The 20,786-nt window shown below is 39.6% G+C and overlaps 1 protein-coding gene across 1 annotated transcript in view; it reads left to right on the top strand.

Annotated features, from left to right (window-relative positions):
- The first annotated feature begins 2,254 nt into the window (after window positions 1-2,254).
- Window positions 2,255-20,786, top strand: part of MON1A (MON1 homolog A, secretory trafficking associated) — a 481,001-nt gene continuing 462,469 nt past the window's right edge. Inside the window, exon 1 of the mRNA XM_044078934.1 lies at window positions 2,255-2,554. Within this exon, the coding sequence (XP_043934869.1) occupies window positions 2,539-2,554 (16 nt within the window). The 5' untranslated portion in view covers window positions 2,255-2,538. The remainder of the gene's footprint in view (window positions 2,555-20,786) is intronic.

Consider the following 20,786-nt stretch of genomic DNA (forward strand, 5'->3'; position numbering starts at 1 on the left):
GGCTTTACCTGCAATCGGTCATTGATCAGTTTTCCACTCCAATAAAAACACATTTAAAACAATTAAATTAATAAATAAATAATCTTGAGTTGCTCAGCATTTCCTTTGGCCGACTGTTGGGTTAGGAAATTACTTGTGTTTCTGACAAGGTCTAACAGTATACTTTATTTTGTAGAGAAAATTGCTGAGTTCATTCAGCTAAATGTGGTAGATTAATTTTGCAATTTATTTGAACTTATTTATTCTTATTTATGTCTGTAATCAAATAAAACCAGTGAACTTTCATAACAGGGCGATGGTGTCTGTGAAGTTGACACTCAGTAAAAGCAAGAGTGGCTTAAACAGAGTTCCTGTTATTTTGAAAGCTATATTAATAATCGTTTTGTGGTTAAGTATAATTTGCTGCATGCCCGTGTTAGATTCAGGCTATTTAATGAAGGCATATTGTTCATGGATCACATTAAACAAGGAAGGTTAATTTAGACTTTAATGCTAGCTACAGTTTTTATCCCATATTGCTATATGGCTAGTGTAAAACCTGCATAACGAATATATGCACACTTGCTGTGAATCTGTTTAACATATTGTATCTAACTCTACCCTTGATGTATTTTCCTAGTGTTAGGCCTCTAATGGTGTATGTTGACATGCGGGTTGTCAGCTATATATTGGGGTTTGATTGTTTCTGTAGGCAGGAGTGTAGCAAGCAAATTCCATTTTGTTTTCACAAGCTGTTAGTCCTACCATCCTTGGACACTTGTCAATTAAAAATGGACACACCTTTCAAAATGCTTCCCCCAGCACTTAATAAATGTAAGTAATATTTGCAGCTGTTCACCCTAAAACTAGTAAAATAATGATTTTAGATTAGCAATATTGTACCTGTTGTTAAAGGCATTCATTTAGTTGTAGATAGAATATGACCTAAAAAAACATATTGATGCGATACTCAGAAAAAAACTATACTAAGCGGAGTACAAAGACTATGTCTGGCTACATCCTTGTCTGTAGGCAGACATTCTCAAATCAAGTGGCACAAATATGTTGAAATGTTTTGTCCAGCAGAATATTTTAAGTGCAGCTGTAAGAAGCACTAAATTATTTGTCAAGAAAGCAAAGGGCTGAAACACTTTTTGCTGCAAAAGGCTAAATATACTTTTCCACAGACCACACAAGGCATATGAGGAACTAACAGGGAGACGGTTAATGAGCAAATGCTCTGTAATAGCAGTGCTGACCAAATGAAAGCTGAAATACTCTGTTTTTCTTGTTTTTCATTTGTATGCGGTGTCACAAAATGTGAGACTGTATTATAACTAGCAGAGACGAAAGAGAAAAAAACAGCAAAAGATGGAGCGTGCGGTTAATAAGTGCAGAGCTTGTTTTTGAATACGTATGAATGATTTAGGCAGAGTGTGATAGCAGACAGACAGCATCACAGTAGCACTGTAATAAACGAGAAACAGAGTGAAAACAGAGAATATACCTTAGAGTACAAAAGGAAAGATCGAAAAAAGCAGAGAAATTAAAATATTTTTTTACTGCCAAAATTAATCTGCCTCACTGATGAGGGCAACTAACTGCTTTTGAATGTAATCACTTTTAACAACTCAAGGATTAACTTGCTAAGAACAGTTCAGCGTAATACTGTTAACTAGTGAAGTGACAGATATAGGGAAACATTTTTCTTATTATTTTCTGTTTCCTGTTTACAAACTGCAGGATTAGAAATGAACCAGAAAATTAATTTCTTGGCAGCATGAAAACCTTTATTTGTGAACAGGACACACAAGTTGTTAGATGGGATATTTTGCAGACACCTTAATAGTTAACATCAGCTGGGTACTACAACCATGTGTTTCTAAAGGTTAACCAAACAGTCAACCTATTTTCTGCTGATGAAGTCGTATGAAGACTAAAACATGCATATCCACAGCTGTTGAGGTTTGGCTGTATTAGCATGACTTTGTCCATTAACAGACTTAAAAAAAAAAAAAAAAAGTCATAGGCATTTAGAACTGCCATATAGCTAAGCTTACACACCTGATGTCCTTAGGGGATCATTTGCATACATCCCATTATCCTCTTTTACAAAAGGTTTTAAGGAATCACACACTGAAAACTCTAGCTTGTCTAGGATTTTCTTGTAAAACCTTTATTTGTCTGACATTGTACCCAGCCATACTAAGCAGGAATGCTCAAAACTACATTTCCCAGAGTGCAGTGCTCTTTCAGCTGAGGTGGGACCTGACCTTTGGGATGAGAGCCTGCTTCCTTGCTAGTACGAGTTGTATGTGCATAGAACAAGGCTAGGGCAGTGCTTCCTTAGCTCAGAGATGACTGAGGCTGGGGGTTTTAGTGCTCACTGCAGGTGGGATCCGTGTGAGAAGTCTCTACAACTTCTCTTGTTCAGCTCAGTTAAGATAGTAGTTAGAGAACAGGAAGAAAGGATAGCCTGAACTGGTCTGGATTCATTCACATTGTGGAGGGGAAAGCTGTCAGCAGGTTTTATTGCCTTGTTGGGCCTGTCCTGTAGGAATGGAACATTCAGCAGGTTGGTCATTTTATTAATTTATTTTTGTTTTTTAATGTAGTACAATTTCAGCTTAATTCCCTTCTGAATGATTTGTGTAATCAGTTTGTAGACCGGGTTATAGACACAGTAAAAAATGGGAGACTGTCATTCATCATAGATGATGCCTTTATGTCATTCATCATAGATGATGCCTTTACTACCTTATTCAGATTTCACCCACTGGTGCTGGTGGTGAGCAAGGTATTGATTTTCCCTTTTTTTTAAGGAACTGTGGTGCACAGCTTAAATGAGAGGTGTGTGTGTGTGTGTGTGTGTGTGTGTGTGTGTGTGTGTGTGTGTGTGTGTGTGTGTGTGTGTGTGTGTGTGTGTGTGTGTGTGTGTGTGTACGCACACGCTGCCAACTGCTAGGACTGCACAGTTTGTTGCAAATCGGTCATCATTTTTTTATGAATAAGTATGTGAGAACATGAGCCATAACCTGACCCAAGTATCACTGATGCTGGTACTAATTCTGTACTTGTATGTCTTTGTCCTTTAAGGCTGGACTGATAGCACATTCTGATACTAATCCGTTAGTATCATACATACTGCAAAAGCTAAGCCTACTCAAATTCACAGATACTTGCCTACATATTCTGTCATATCACCTTTGGGGCTAGTTAGAGTTATTGTCTCTATTAAACACTGTAGCAGCAGGGGAATGCATCTACTGGGGTCAGGAATGTGGCTTTACTGTCTGACATGGTCACTCTGTGTTATCTGTCATCATTTTTCCTCACTAGCAATGTCCTTTTTTGGTATAACCACTTCAGCTTTTCCTAGCTGTCTCTTATTTACTGTGATTTCCTTTATCAGTGTTTAGCCATCATTATTTGCGTATTTCATCAACTATTTCATACGTTTTATTTCTTTGTCAACACACTGCAGTGTATGTTATTGTGTGTGTGTGTGTGTGTGTGTGTGTGTGTATGTGTATATGTATATGTGTATGTATATATATATATATATATATATATATTTTTTTTTTTTTTGTGGGGTTATCTTCTTCTTTATAATTGTTATTGTATTGAGATATATTTTAGTACACATTATTAGGGGAAGGGAACCATTGTCTTTGTTGCATTGTAATTAACCACAGTGCACTGTGGGGTGAGGTGGTGTGACAGTCAAGGTGTTTACTTCACAGACAGAAGGTACAAGGTTTGATCTCCACAAGGGCAGCTGACCTAGTACCTGACTATGAGCTATGAACCTATGAGAGTCTGAAATTGCCGTCTGTGGAGCACTTTATTTTCTTTTAGTTAACAAATGTTAAATAATTAAACTTAGTCTCACAATTCTGTGCTGCCAATGTCTTAAAATATACTTTTGTGACAAGATACTGAAGATTGCTTGCAAAACAAAGTTTAAGTTTTAAAGCTGCAAACATCTCTGAAGAAACTTTTTGCGACACAGTTACTGTCATTTTTACTGTTTTTTTGTTTAGCAGAAACAGTTGTAAGAGTCGGACTCAGTAATGGAACCATTGTGAGGCTGAAAGTGCAGACACCCCCTTCCTCTTCTAAAATGAACTGCCAGTTCCTGTCAGTACTTGGAAGATGAACAGAGACAGTCTGTGTTGTGTGTTCTGCAGACTGAAAAATGGTCCTTGTGTATCAGTGCTGAGCTATATGGGTTATAGCCTCTAAGGATATTAGGGCTGTCTAGTCTGCCAAAGCCTGAGATTCCCCCCACACATACCCCAGGCTGCTGTGGCTCATGCTAACAGGGGCGCCAAATATCTTCAGTACTTTCTTGATACCCTTGAGAGCTGTTCTTCTGGGCTTCAGAGGATCGATGGTAACCTTCTTTGTTCCATTCTGGGCAGAGAAGTCCCCTTTTGGGAGTTTTTTCCACACATTTGTTTTTGTGTTTTGTTGAAATTATACCTGATCTCTTGAAGAATACTGGTATTTTGGGATAGACTATTATGTGACTGCGATCTGACAGTTTGTTTTTTTAATAATGGTATTCAATGGTGTTGACAGCTTTTTTGAGTCAAAATATATTGTTTATTAATAATTTTTGTTTTATTGGGAGTGGTTTAAATTTTGGAAAGTGTAAGTGTGTATGAACATTTTAGGTTTATAGGTGTTTACTAGGCTAACGACTACAAGGGTCTTTTTAAGCCTAGCCATGCATCCTCAATCTGACAAGTTCTGATACCCTTGATAAGTGTAAGCAGGGGCCTGGGAGATGAACCATTTACAGGTTCCTTGTGTCCATTAGAGACAATAGGTGCCAAACCAGGGATGAATTTCTGGTCTCCCAGCTAGTTGTTCAAGTTGCACTTGAACTGGGTTAAGGAGGAACTTCACATGGATGGGGAACCTGTGACAACTTACTTTCCAACTGGTTCCATCCAGCTGCACTTACCAGAGACCGGCTTCATTCCCAAAGAAAATGGTTCCTTCTCCTCCTATACCTAAGAAAAAGAAACTACAAGGGAACCCTTGCTGTCACAGCAGGTACAAGCAGTATCTTGGCTGCTAGTGAATGAATCTGCAGTGTCCATTTGTTATTCCGCAGACCCTTTGTTGGTTTCTCCAGAGCCCTATAGTGTAATCTGTTCAGCCACCATGGACCAGGGGTTAGCCAAACCCTCTACAGCTGTTCAGGTGGCCTTAGGAGGCATGGGAGAGACACTTTCTTCAGTCGTGGGGCTTTCAGTGAGGAGTTCTTCTCTGCATGACTAGGTGAAGATACCTGTTTGCATGGGTGAAGTTTCAGCCTTGAGTTGGTTCCTTTCTAGGGATGTCCCTAGGAAAAAAAAAAGCAACAAAAAATTAAGCATTTATCTGCTATTGACAGTTTTCCTATTGCCAAGGATAAGTTTAGTACTTTAGGTAGAGATTTACTGCAGGCTTGAAAGCCTTTAGAATAATTCAACATTTTCAGTAAAATACCTCAGTGCCTGAGGATGCCTTATTTGATGATTCTGACTTAAACAGGGACAGGCTGTCTTCTGTGTTTTCTCCTGAGACTGTCCAAAGTGAACAGTTTGTTTCACTGGGAGCAGGTGGAAATTCCCTCTTCCACAAGGAAATATTTTGATAAGCTGCAAGCGGATTCGCCAGTTCCTATTCAATTTCCTTTGCCAGCCTAGGAGGATGCTTTTGATGTAGCTTGCAATTTGTCTGATAGTCAAGCTTCAGTCCCTAAAAAGGCAGACGGACTTTATAAAGTTTCACAGTCTTCCAAGCATTTGTTTTCTTATCTCAGGTTTGATCCAGCAGCTGTTTTCTATTTCCTTTCCAAGTATCAATAAGAATTTGATTAATGCTAATCCTTCTCCCTCAGTCAGGAATAGAAAAGCTTTTGAGAGTTTTGGGAAGAAAATATTTTCTTCTTCCACCCCAGCCTTCAGAATTTTGAATTCCTAGGCTCATATGTTGAAGTATATGTTGACTTGTTCTGACAATTTGAAGAACATTTCTGTTTTCTGGTAACACTAGATTTAAAAGATGCTTATTACATTCCTGATGCCACATATTTCAGAGGGTTCCTAAGGTTTTCTGTGCCTGGGTCACACTGTCAATTTTCTGTGTTACAGTTTATTATTTATTTATTGACATTTGATTATCGGGAAAGTCCGACTGGGTAGAAGCCCATTTTCAGCGGAGACCTGTGGAGAAAAGCTTCATCCCGATCTGGCAGGGTTATATACAGCCCCAAGAGTGTTTACAGTGTATCTAGCTCTTATGATAGCTATTGCAGACTGCATGGCATTTTCACCTTTCCTTATTTAGGTGACTTGCTTATGTTTGCAGAGTTTTTTTTTCTAGGTGTCAGGAGCCCCTTGCATGGGTTTAAAAATCTCTTTATCAACCTGGGTTTTCAGATCAGTAGTCAGAAATCCTCTGTGGTTCCTTCTCACAGGTTAGTCTTTCTAGGATGCCTTCTAGATTCTTCCATTCTGAAGACATTCCTGAAACAGGAGAAAGTAGATTTGTATCTAGAAATTTTCCTGAGTTGCTCCAGTCATTCTTGGAGAATCCGAGAGTTCTGGGGTTCATGGCATCTATGATTCTCACGATTCCTCTTGCCATGGTCCACATGAGAAAAATCCAGTGTTTCTTAAAGACTGGTTGGACCCAGCATTCTCATCCACTGGACTTTCAGATTCTAGTATTGGGTTTTGTGAAGGTAGAGATTTTTTCGAGAGATGAGATTTCTCTGAATCCAGATCTGTCTTTCCATCTTGCATCTTATGCATTAGTCTGTAACAGACGCATCAAGTTTTGCATATGAGTTGTATCAATAGCGGTAGAAGTGCAGGGGTCCTTGGGAACGGCCAAAACACATAAGTGTGAAAGAGAAGCTGTGATGCATGCTATAGAATCTCTTCCTCATCTGTGGTTCCTAGGGCCTTTGCAAGTGATTGTGGACAGCACCACAGTGATGTGGTACATAAACCTGCGTGAGTATAATCAAGTCTTACCCTCTGTACAGGCTGGCTGTGGTAGCTTGGGATGTCACAATTCAGTACTATTTAACCTTCCAAGCTTCCTGCATTCTGTCAGAGCAAAATGTATTGGCAAACAACCTGAAAAGGACCAGGACAGACTCTCACAAATGGAAATTAAATGGGGGAATTCCAGGAATTGATCAAGTTGTGGGGAACACTTCAAGCAGATCTGTTTTCAAAGCAGACAACTTGAGAAAGTTTGCTTCAGGACTGCTTGCAAGCAGGCTTGATTTGCCGTTCATATGGACAAGAATGTTCCTGTATGCATTTCCACTGATATTTATTTTATTTATCCTTTGTTGACCAGGTCGCGGTGGTGCAGCGGTAGTGTTGTCACCTCACAGGAAGAGGTTCTCCTGTTCGATTCTCGGCTGGAGCGCCATCTGTGTAGAGTCTGCATGTCCTCCCCGTGGCCGAGTGGCGTTCGAAAGACATGCGTGAATGGGCGTGCCTTCGTTGAAGGTTGGGCATCGAGCTTGCACCTCGGAACCGTAAAAATCTCATGCCAATCATTAGCAGACTGGAGTTCCACTGTGGCGACCCTTAACCGGGAAAAGCCGAAAGAAGAACATCCTTTGTTGACCAGGTTAGTCCCACTAAGCTGGTAACCTTTTCAAAGGGGATACCTGAGGTGATATTTATATTACTAGGAGGAAATTTGTCCAAGGCTTCAGGGAACTCCCCCCTACTCTTTTCAATAGGTGCCATGGGATCTTTTACATCCAATTCAGCTGCCACCACCTGAAGCAGATAGGGCCTTGGTTTACCATCTCATCCAAAGGGCGGCACACTCATGAGTAAAGCACCCCTCTTATGCTGCATTACAGTATCTGCATTTGATCCAACTGGTGTGGGAATAGAACCCACAGTCTTCTGCAGCAAGGGCGAGTGTGCTACCTGTTGCACTAATGACACTGCATATCCAGGGTCATTCTAAAGATTCAGAAGGATTCTAAGATCATTGTGGTGACTCCCATTTGACCCATACAACAGTGGTTGTCTGTTGTTATGGAACTGGCCAAGGGCATTTACCACAAACTTCCTTACACACTGGATCTATTACACAAGACAGGGGGAATTTTATACAACCCAGTCTGAAACAACTACTGTGGACTACCTGAATGATTCAGTTTTGATTACCTTTTAGGCATCTTGTTTTTAAGGAAGTGCAGCATGTTCTAAGGAAGGCACAAAAACCTGCTGCTGCATTAGAAAATCTTATGTTGGTAAGTGGAAAAATGATTAATTGATGACACACTAATAAGCAGGGCCCAATAATGTGTTATATACCACTGGTGGTGCAATATTTGTGTAAGTTACTGCACTCTGGGCTTTCTTATTCCTCTGCCAAGGTTCATCTGTTGGCCATTTCAGCACACTTGCTCATGCACCCTCCCATTTCTTTTCAGTCTTTGTTCAAGCTGTTTCTGAAAGGAATTTTGCATTTAAGACTACCTAGGGAACAGATGTCCCCTTCTCGGGATCTTAACTTTGTGCTGAAAAAAATACCTATGTCTTCCTTAGAACAGCTCGTCAGGCAAGCTTATTTTTCATTTCTTGGAAGACTATGTTATTTATTGTCCCGACACCTGCGAGATGAGTATCTGAGGTGCATGCTGTTTTGGTAGGTGAACCCTGTTTGGTATTCCGTAGAGTTGGGGTTACTTTAAGAACAAACCCCTCATTCATGATGAAAGTAGTTTCAGAGTTTACTTGGAATCAGGCCGTCAGTCTTCTGGTATATTCTTTCCTGAACCTAAAAAACAGAAAAAAAGGTTTCTGCATGCACAGGCAACTCTGGCATTATCTTGACAAAACTAAATCCTGTACGAAAGCTGAACAGCTGTTTATCTCCTATGATGGGATGAAAAAGCAGCAAAACATGTCAGATCAGATAATTTCAAGATGGTTGTCAATTTCTTTTGCTTTGTTATTCCTTCCATGGTTAACCACTGCCAGGCAGTATTGGAAAGGGGTGGACTCTAGAGACATTCTAGAGAAGTTGTTTGGTGCTTTGTGCATGCTTTTGGAAAGCATTGCAAATGAGATCCCAGTTGTGTAAGTGCTCAAACCATAATTGTAGATATTCCGTTATATCACTGCTGCAGTAGTACCACCGCTTTTTATACATAGTTTTTTCCGAGTAATAATTTTGTAGTCATAACTTTGTCTCTTGAAAAGGACAGTAGCCTCCCTCTTTTTGGGGTAAGAAAATCCTGAAGATATTTGCTGCCGAGGCTGTTTCTCTTTTGTGAGTTCAAGCTATAGTCACCTAGGTGCATGTGTGGAGGGAATCTCCTTGGAAGACTCTCCAGCAGTTCTTTCCTTGGCAGGATATACCGATACAGCTAAATGCTTATGCAGCAGAGATATTATCGGACATCTGCTGTTATGCTAAGAGCACTTTCACAGCTGTACTTTCATTGGGTGACACCTGGTGAGAGATGGTGCCACTGGCGTTGTAGCAATGGTGCTATAATGGTGAAGGTGAACTGTGGCCTGTCACACTGTTAATGAGCTTCATCCAGGTAGAGAATGGATAAGAAGGATGACATGCTCTATTTAAAGCTGATGCGCTGTACGACTTTGAAGTGATGGGCGTGCTCTGTAAGGGAACAAGTAGTGACTCTGAGGAGATGGATACCTTAGGCTGGATTATGCCATCCAGTAAAAAATATACTGGTGTGGAGATGAACAGCAATAGTTTAATTAGCACAATTTGCCAGTTTAATAATGCTGCAGAAGTGGGGTGGCATTTGAAATTTTTTGAAAAAAAAAAAGAGATGCTGGTTTGCTGGGTGCATTCTTGAGGGGAAGATTTGGGGCAATACCAACCTATAAGGTTCCATGGGCTGCGTATATTGTGGGAACTAGGCCTTTAGGAAGACCAACCTATAAGGTTCCATAGGCTGTGTATATTGTAGGAACTAGGCCTTTAGGAAGAAAAGCCTTACAAACGAGTACATACAAAGGAGTGATCTTAATATAAAGACAATATGAAGAACTGAGGAATGGTCCATGTTATGGGGCAGCTGTTGACATTACACGACATGGGTGTTCGGGCTGTAGAGGCAGGAAGTAAATTACCCAGAAAAATGTAAGGAGCTGCACTGAGGTATTATGAGAGTCTGGTGGCAAAATTCAAGCTAGCATGTAGGTACCCAACAATGGATTATTGGAAATGCAAGGCTTAGAAAGAAAATGTAAAAAAAAGAATGTTTTTGTAAGTTGTTACAGGTAAGCACTGCATCGTTGTTTGCTTCAGAAAACTTCCTTTCCATACCCCTGGCAGGATGATTTAGAAGTAAATGAAAGAGAATTATCTATAAGAAAATAGTATCTTAAAAAAAAAAAAAAAAAAAAAAGGCAAAAAACAAAGAAGGAGAAAAATAGTCAGTTAAGATGCTTCTGTTTGTGTTTGTCTTTCCTTTTCTACCTGCTAACCTTAGCATTTGTCCCAAAGATGTTTTGTTTTAACCATTTGTTTGCATTCACTTTTAACATCAGTTCGGTAGGATGTAGGTTATCACAGTATGACACGGGTAGCAATTTCCAGCTAGTGCAAATGTTTGGCTGAGTTCATGACCAATCGTGTCCTTGTTCTTTGTGGTCACCCAGGCCAGTATTAGGGTTTTTTAGCATATGCTGTTCTTTCTTTATAAAGGAATAGAACCATTCAGTTAGTATAGTATATCTTTGCTTGTTGCTACCTAACATACCAGATCGCCTACTACTGTAACCACTTACGTTCATCATATTGATCATTGCTGCTATAGCCTTAGCTATATGGGTCATATCCTGCCAAGGATATAACAACCAGTCAGCTTCCAAAGCTTCAGGGCACCTTCTAGTTCAAGCTGAACTGACTGAAAAGACAGGTTTGGGAACAAGCCCTCCAGAGCTTTCCTGATGTTAGAGAGCTGCTCTGCAGGCGTTTGAGGATCGGTGGTCTGCTTGTGCTGTTCCCTTGCTGGGCAAACCAGTTCCCTTTGGGAAAAAAACTTCCACAGTAAAAACAAAATGTGTGTTTTATTCTGCTTTCATCTTTAGGAAAGTTATTTTTAAGCTGGGAATTTAAGTTTAATGGAGTGTCACAAGATTAACTGGACTTTTAAATGTTGGTTTAAAACTTGTTTAAAGTAATTTAAAAAACATTTTTTTTCTGTGGAGAAATTATGTTTATTTTCCTTTTTGGAACTTGCAATGTGTTTTAAAGTGCTTTTTGCTGTGTTTTGTGTCAAAAAGCTGTCTTTCTAATTAGAGACTTTAAATTTTTACTGGCCCTTGCCACTTGTTTTCCTCAGGAAAGAGGCACCATTTTCAGCTTTACCATGAAACTAATGATCTGACTATAAAAAGAGTAAGTGATGCAAACGGCCTTTGCTAGCACAGCAGGCTAACGATTTACAACAGTCGCAGGTGGGTGACTCAGCTGTGGCCATAGCTTTTCCCTAAGACCACTCATCTTTTACCCAGGATCCCTTTGGTGTAGCACCTACAGCCACTATGGACCTAGGGTTAGTCACATCCTCTGCTCCTGCTGGGGTTCCCTTATTGGGCAAGGGAGAGACACTGTTGTCAGTACTGGCAGAGGGAACAGGGAAGGCTTCCCTGTTTGATCAGAATGCTGTGCCCATCCCTGGGGAAGCTGCTGATGGCATTAATAACACTGTTGGCTCCATTTTTCCTGACAAAAAAGAAATGGAAAACTAAACCTTTATCTATTCCTCCTCCTCAAATGTCGTTAGACAGGAGTAGTTTATTGGGTCTGGCTCAGGGTTTAATTCAGGCAATTGATCCTTCTTATAAAGTGGCGGGATACTTATTTTCCTGATGAGATTCAAGATTTTGAATGTGGACAGGAAGGAGGGACAGACACACGGTTTTCTGATTCAGACTGAGAGAGCTCAGTTTCGATTTCTCCCTGTCAAGGATGCTCTTTCTGTGAGACTATATCCAGCATGTGCCAGTATTTTCAGTGGGAGAATACTTGGGTTTCTCAGTCCCTCAGAAAATACTTTTGAGTTGTTACAGAAGGAATTATGAAAACCTCCATCCATTCCTCCAGTTCTGTGCAGGATGTGCGTGTGTCACTATTTGCAATTTTCCTGATAGTCAGCCAACTCCCCCCAAAAAGGCATATAGAATCTGTAAAGATTGGATGGCACAGTGGTGCAGCAGATAAGCATTGTCACCTCACAGCAAGAGGTTCTCTGGTTCAATTCTCAGCTGGAGCGCCTTCTGTGTGGAGTCTGCATGTCCTCTCTGCATTTGTGTGGGTTTCCTCCTGGTGCTCCGGTTTCTTCTTACGTTACAAAGACGTGTCTGGAGCATTTCTCGCTGGGCCTCCGCTGAAAATTGGCTTCATTCTAAGTCAGACTTTCCAGGTAAACAAATGTTAAATAAATTAAGTTACTCAAGTCAGTTTTTTATAAACTCTTCCCAAACATGACCCAGCAGCTAGAGCTTTAGTTATGCTATTGCTGCTTATCATTTGCCTGCTTTTGATCCTAGTCTTTCTGACAAGGATGGGAAGATTATTGATAAGTATGGGACAACTGTTTACTTCTGCTGCAACACTGATTCTCGAATTTTGAATTGTCAGGCTCTTATGCTAAAGTTTATTCTGACTAATTGTGAAAGTATGAGGAATCTTTTGTCTGAAGTTGACTGCAGTTCCTTCTTGTGAGGAAAATCTGCTTTAAATAATGTAGTTTCTTCCATTTTACAAGTCTCGGTGTATGCATGGCTCAGCTGATAATTCTTTCAGGGCTATGGCCACTGATAGTGTACTTTGGAAGTTGCATGGCTACATTCTCAGAACCTCCTAGATGATGTGAAAAATGAAGTTTTAAATTCTGCTTTGGATAGAGATTTAGTTTTTGCTTCCCCTGCTGCAGAGGTTGTCAAAAAGTATGTTGCAAGGGATAAGTTGATACAGGCAATCTGTTTTTCAGTTCTCCTTTACCAAATTTTCTAAGGGATTCTCAACCCCCTCATTCAGTTTATAAAAAAAAAATAAAATAAATAGTCTCAACAAAATGCATAAGAAGATATGGGGGGGGGGTCAAAAAATAATTCAGGACTGCCCCAAAACCAAGGACAGTCCAGCAAATCAGAATGGCTATTTAAGAGACCTTGTCCCCTCTCCCACCCTGGCAGTTGCTTTTCCTTTCCAGAAGGTCTGAATCTCTACTTTTCTTTTTGGTAACAGATAGTTTGACAAATGGTTCTAGAGATCATTCATCAAGGTTACAGATAGCAGTGGTAGGAAATCCCTCATTTCCAGAGAATAATTCCTCATCCACCAGACAAAACTCCTTTATTTCCTCCCATTGTTCAAAGCATGCTGTCCCAGGGAATGATAAAACCAGTTCTTGATTCCCAGGTTGGGAAATAATTTTATTTAAGGATGGTTTAGTAACTTCTTATTCTATCGGTTTTTCCTGTTTAGGGGTCGCCACAGTGGATCAGCTGTCTGCTCATGATTGGCAGTGGAGTTTTACGGTGTCGATTTGCCAGCCCGGCGCCCAACCTTCCACAGAAGGCACACATACGCACACACTCGCACCTAGGGCCAATTTAGAGTGTCCAATCCACCTACTGCATTTCTTTGGGATGTGGGAGAAAACCGGAGCACCTGGAGGAAACCCATGCGACCATAGGGAGGACATGCAGACTCTGCACAGAAGGTACCCCAGCCGAGAATCAAACCAGAGAACCTCTTGCTGTGAGGTGGCAACACTAACCGCTGCACCACCGTGGCTGCCCTAAGGATGGTTTAGTAACAAAGAAAGAAAATTTTGGAGGCTGGTTTTGAAACTTTCTTTCCTAAACCTTTTTGTGATGGTGCCCAAGTTCAAAATGATGTCAGTTCACAATCGGTTGCCTCTTCTTCCTCATTTAAGTTTTCTGGTAAGAATCTTATACTGTTATCATGACATCCATATTCATCCAGACTTCAGGAGTTCCTTAAGGCTTTGTATGTCTCTATCACATTATCAGTTCTCTGTCTTACCCTTTGGACTGTTCACTGCACCACGAGTGTCCGCGAAGTGTCGAGCTCCAGTGAGAGTTCACTGCAGGCTACGGGGTATCCACGTTTTCCCTTATTTAGATGATTTGCTTATCTTTGCAGAGTCTTTTTCAAAGTGATAGGAATATCTCACTAGGGTGAAAAATCTCTTAAACAAGCTGGGGTTCCAAGAGAACATTAAAAAGTCTTTTCTGACTCCTCCTCACAGGATAGCATTCTTAGGGCGTCAGTTAGACACCTCAGTTCAAGGAACTTTTCTTCACTGGTCAAAAATAGATCTATATCTAGATCTATTTCTAAGGTTTTCCACTCAGATTTGGGTCACTGCAAGGAATACCTCAGGATTTTGGGTTTCATGGCATTTGTGATTTTCATGATACTCCATATGAAAGATGCAATGATGTATGAAGTCTCTTTAGTCCTAGCACCAACATCTTTTGTATTTTCAAATTCCAATTATGGAGCTTATCAGAAGAGAAATCACTTGGTGGAGACAGCAAATCTCTGTAAATCCAGGTCTCCCCTTCTCCCCTTCTCCCTCCCTGCTGCAAAGCAATCAGTCACCACAGATGCCATGGACTTTGCTTGGTGAGGAGTTTCTAGATGGATAAGTTCAAGGTGTGTGGGACACTAAGAACAGATGCAAGCATATAAATATAAAAGAGATGCTTACCCTGATAGGGCACTCAACTCATTTAATCATCTTTGGTTCCATCTAACTGTCCTTGTGGACCATTTTAGGTTTAACCAGTTTCCCTTCCAAAGAGAAGACATACCCTGTACTTTGTGCTCATGAGGTAAACACCTTAACCATTATAACAAACCTCCAACCCCTGGACCTCTTTAAGTTGTTACAGATAAAACCACAGTCATGTGGTATATCAGTAAGCAAAGGGGAACCAGGTCTTACCTCCCTTTGCAGACTAGCTATGTTGACTTTGCATATAGCCTCACATCATAATCTCACTCTACAGGCATTCTGCATTCTGTCAGAGCAAATCTGTGAGGCAGACAAAATGAGCAGAACTAGGTAAGACTCTCACAAATGGAAACTAGATCAGGGGGTCTTCCAAGATTGGACCCATCTGTGGGAGTTGTTTAGTAAGACATATTTGCTTTCTCTCTGAATAGTCAGCTGTCAAGATCTTGTTCCAGGACTCCATGCAAAAAGGCTTGGAGGACAGATGCCTATTACCTTTCCTTGGACAAGAATGTTTCTGTAAGCTTTTCTACCCTTTTCACTGATATCCAGGGTACTTCTGAAAATTCAGAAGGAATCTCCTGCACAATATCATTGTGATGATTCTGCCCAGTCAACAGTAGTTCCTCTTTCTTTTGAAATTGACCGGGGGACAATTACCACAATCTTCCTCACATATTGTATCTACTCACACAAGACCAGGGGTGTTTAATACACTCTGACCCCAGTCAACTTCAGCTGACCGCCTGGATGATATGGTCTTAGTTCTCTTTAGGCACCTGCTAACTGAGGATGTGCAAGAAGGCCTGCAGCTAGAAAATTGCATGTCAGCAGATGGAAAAGGTTAGTCGTTGCCAGCAGCGTAACCAGTACCCGTTCAGGGTTAGCTGTTCTCTGGTTTTACAGTATGTGTGTGAGTTACTAACCTAATGCTTTTCTTATTCCTCTGTCAGGGTTCATTTGTTGGACATTTATACATGTCTGCCCATGGATCCTCCTCTTTCAATGCAGTCTTATGTCAGAATGTTTTTGAAAAGGGTTTTGAAGAAGAGGCCAGCAAGAAAGTGTGTACCCCAGGGATCTCTAATTGTTGTTAGCGAAGCTAAACTTGCCCCATTTGAACAAGCTAATCTGGCTGACTTTAGGTTCTTAACCTGGGAAACCATTTTATTGAGTGTTCTGACTTCTGCAAGAAGAGTATCTGAGAATAGAACCCCTACTTATTTAGTTATTTGTACTATAGTGCTACGTAGTTATCACACACACCACAGAGCTTTGAATTACAAGTTTTATGGTGAGTCAATCCTATTTTATTTTCCACACAGTCAGAGTTTCTTTGAAAACCAGTTTTTCTTTCATGCCTAAAGTTGTATGCGAGTCCACTTAAAGCCAAATGTCAGTCTCGCCATTTTCTTTGCTAAATCTAAAATCGAGGGAGGAAGGATATTCCATAAATTGGATATCCACTGACAACACTGCTACTATCTTGACAGAACTATATCTTTCAGAGGACATTACAGTGTTGTGGTACATTTTAAGACAGTTTCAGATCTTCTTGGGATACAAAATTAATGAAAGTAAAACAAAGGCAATAGTGGTGAATTGTGTACCCACACACAAATTGGTCCAACAATATCCATACATATGGGGACCTGATAAAATGAAGTATTTAGAAATGACTCTGTCATGGCAGCTAAAGATATGTGAGAAGAAACTAAACAGAAGATAATACAAAAATTGAGAAACTGGAAGCTTTGTTATATGGATAGTAAGATACAAGCAGTTAAAATATTTGGGTCTATATTATAAGATCAATGTTTGAAAACATCGAACAACATATGGTCGACACCATATGGTCGATGTCTTCAAACATCGACCGTATAAAAAGACAAAAAAAGGAAGAAAAAAGTACCCTAATGGGTTTAAGCAGGGGGGCAAGCCCCCCTTCACCCCCCATGTGGGGGGTACACCCCCCACTATTTAAATATACCAACTCCAAGACCGCACTACATTGCAGTAAATGGAAATCTCCCCTTACGGAGGTTTCTGTTTACACGCTTGAGATTCTGAGCATTCGATATTCTCATGTCAACAATGTCAGATTTGACATTGTCGGCTTTCGAGAATGTAATATAGACCTAAATATTTTTAGTCCCTTTAGTCTTATACACAGGTCAGGCATATTTTTATCAACCAGAGGAGAAGCTGTGAATAGCAATTAAAAAAGAGGTGAAGGATTTTATCTGGGAGGGAAAGATAGCAAGAGTCAACTAGGATCAGCTGATTCTGCCAACAGTGCAAGGCTGACTAGGATTACCCAATTTGAGGAGGTATTTTAAAATAACACAGTTAAGGCTCTTATTAGTAGCACAAGCAGAAAACTATAATTCAAAGTGGAAAGGGATGATGATGATGATGATGCAGGGGGTAAGCTTAAAAAACAAGGGGAGACTGGGATTTTGGATGCAGACTCCTAAGGGGAATGTCGGTAATCATACAGAATATTGTATTCATAAAGTAGCAGGGAGTATTTTAAAAACGAAACCAGTATGAAAATGGAGAAAAGAGATTCTGCAGATAGGGATGACTGTGGTCAGGGATACAGACAATAGGTAAGAGGGGCTGGAATTTATTGGAGAAAACTGGCAAAGGAATCAAGGTTTTAGGAGCAAATAACTAGACAGGCAAAGGTAATAGAATGGGAAGACACCAATAATTTATTTGTACACTGCAGGTTAAAAATTGCCTTCCCTATCAATGATTGATATCAGAGTATAGGTAAAGAGAAAGAAATAGGGGGGGGGGTCCTAAAATAAAAGACCAGCACTGGTAGAATTTTTAATAGAATCTAGAACAGAAGCTGCCATTAAAGGAATAATTAGTAAAGCATATAAAATATTGCATGATAATTATAAGAATCAATCAGATGAGGTTAAAAAGGATTGGGAAGAGAGACTGGATAAGCAATTCACAAAGAGACAATGGGGGTTGTATGTATGTCTCCCAAATATGCAACAAAACCTAGAAGATTTAGGATTTTTGCCTGGAAGTGTTTACATACGTATTTTTATACCCTAAGTAGACGCCAAAGAATTTTTCCTCAGGTGGGTAGCAAATGCTGGAGTTGTGACTGGAAGAAAGAGGTAATTGGGAACATATTTTTTGGGAATATAATGATTTGGCAGACTTTAAAGATTCTCAACAGACTGCTCTGTCAGAGATGCTGTGTGAGCAGATTGGATTGATTGGAGAGATGATTTTTTTTGAGCTATGATACAGACTCGGGATTGCCTAGACATAGTAAAGCCTTGCTGAGTCTAATTATGGTGGCTGTCAAAAAAGCAATTACTAGAAAATGGAAATCAAAATCTAAACCAACTTTACTAGAACTAGTGAATATAATAACAGATAAAACAACTGGAATTAGGATCTTTAGAAAAGGGAAGGAGCAAACTACATAGGAAAAATGGGAATTGTGGGAACAATGTATGCAGACTATTTATTTCTGTATTTATTTACATTTGTTGACTGGGAGAGTCCTACTGGACGCAGGTCCATTTTCAGTGGAGGGCCGCCACATTTAGTGTTACTGACATATACATTTAGAGAAAAAAATTGCATTTAAAAATTCTAGAAGTGAACTAGCTGTAGGACATAATACAAGATAAAACAATTTTAAAACAGCTGTAGAACTTAATACAGGTTTAAAACATAATGACAGATGTTGAACATAGACAAGGAACAAGGTTCAAAAGAAGGCAGTATATGAACAAGCTATGTAATGCTTGACTGACAATGACTGGATAGATTATAAGTGACGGATAATGTTTGCAACTACAGTTGCCTCTGTGGTGTGTGTGATGCTTAATGGTTGTAAGTAAATTTGTGTCAGTGTTGTTTGTTTTTCATTTATATAAATGTAAGATTGCCTGTGTTGTGCAAGATAATTTAATAAAGATGTTTTTTGTTAAAAAAAAAAAAAAAAAAAAAAAAAAAAAAAAAGAACTAAATCTTTCAGAGCTTTGGATCAGTTCATTTCTTGTGACAGTAAGAAGGGACAACCGGTGTCAAAATGGATTATTTCCAAATGGTTGTCTCAGACTGTTACCTTTGTTATATTTACCCCAACAAAACTGTTCTAATCAGGGTCAAGGCCCTCTCTGCTAGCGCCTTGGGCCTCATCTATGGTGTTTTGTATTACAGATGCAGCAACTTGGTCCTCTATACATACATTTACAAGGCATTACAAGCTTGACTCCTTCTCTAGGTCTAGATCAGGCTTTGCTAGATCCATTCTCCAGAAGCTGCTGGACCCTTCCACCTCCCAGTGTAGTTAGCTAGGATAATCTACCCGTATAGCTAAGACTGCTGCAGAAGTGGTCAATGTGATGAACATAGCACAGTTGTAAGTAAACTTAGCATGATACTTGATGTTTGAATTATCACTGCTGCAATAGTTGCTCCCTCCTTACATACCCATGTTTTTGGTTTGTTGTTTATGCCGTGGTGTGGACACTTTTATTTTTTATTGCTCCTAGCATTATTCTTTCAGGGCTCAGCTTCCATCTGTCTGTTGGCATGAAAGGTTAGAGTGATGTGGCACCCAAACCTGTCTTTTTAGTCAGCTCAGCTCGAGCTGACTGATGGTTTGTGAAAAATTATATTGTCCTTTGTTGGTTTCTTGGTGTTACTTGCATTTGTACACATGCATACCACAGTACTTAGCTACTTACTGTGACCAACTACTTGGCTACGATATTTTACTAAGTACAATAAATACACAGAGACCAACTGTTTCAGTTAGCAACGTTACTGTTAGAATTGTATTTTCAGTTCTACAACATGCAAAATAATGCTTTCAGCTTTCTGGCAAATTCACGAAGCTTATTTTCACAGGCTCATATTTATACAGTCTGATGTTTTTTCTCCCAAAGTCTGATGTATAACAGTCTCACTCTGTTTCTTCTAATTTATGATTGTACTTGGTCCTTGGAAACTTGGTGGCCCTTGGAAACTCTGTGTTCCTGCATTATCTGGAAACTTGGTGTTCTTGTATTATCATGCTAATGTTCCCATCCTTTTGATTATACATATTTTTATCGCAGTGACATTCTGTTTAATCATTTTCCAACCGCCATCTGCACACAGCTGTTTTTACAAACTGTTTCTCAATAACATATTCCTTTATGCATGGATGCCAATATCTAATTAAACTATTTTTCAGCATTTGTACTACTTCTAAGTTAACTCTTTATATTTCATTTTGCTCTGTATTAATAATCATGCTAGCAACAGTTTTGAAGCTACAGTAAATATACTAAATGGAACAGATTAATATTGCTCTTACAGTTCCCCCTTCTTATATTTTTTAGGGAACGGTCTAAGCTTCTGTTAAAGAAAAGACTGCATTTGTTTTATCAGCATCGCTATTTACAGCATTTACCACTTTATTCATGTTTATAATCATGACTTGCTGAGTTATTGCAACTCTTCGCAGCCTGCAGCATATTCAACCATTCCAAGCTGTCATTATTATTATGACACCTAAAACTACCACTAACAGATATATAAACCAATTTAACAATTTAGTTCCAGATGATGACCACACTGTGAATATGTCCCACCAATTATGGGCAGTGTTAGCTTCTGTTTTTTTTTTTCAGCCAATTTTACTAATTTGTCTTTCACTATTATACTATTTACTTCATGCCGTAATATGCTGCGGTTACGATGATCCAAGTAAGCTTTAAGATCGTCTGTGTCTTTTAGTGTTTTTCTTAACTTGTCTAGTGACAAGGTAATGTAAGGAAACTGAATCATTTCATATTTCCACTGAAATTTTGCCATTTTTTTTAGTACTGGTAGAAAATGCATAGGTTTAATTTTCCCAGCTTAAATGCGTGATATTGCTGATACATCCCACAAAGGGCGTTTATATTTTAACACTGGTTTATTTGAAACCATGCATACAAATTTTGGTGCCACTTCGACAAACATTTTAAAATTT

Source organism: Protopterus annectens, chromosome 7.part1 (assembly GCF_019279795.1).
Source record: "Protopterus annectens isolate FY-2018-M chromosome 7.part1, PAN1.0, whole genome shotgun sequence".
Classification (NCBI taxonomy): Eukaryota; Metazoa; Chordata; order Ceratodontiformes; family Protopteridae; genus Protopterus; species Protopterus annectens.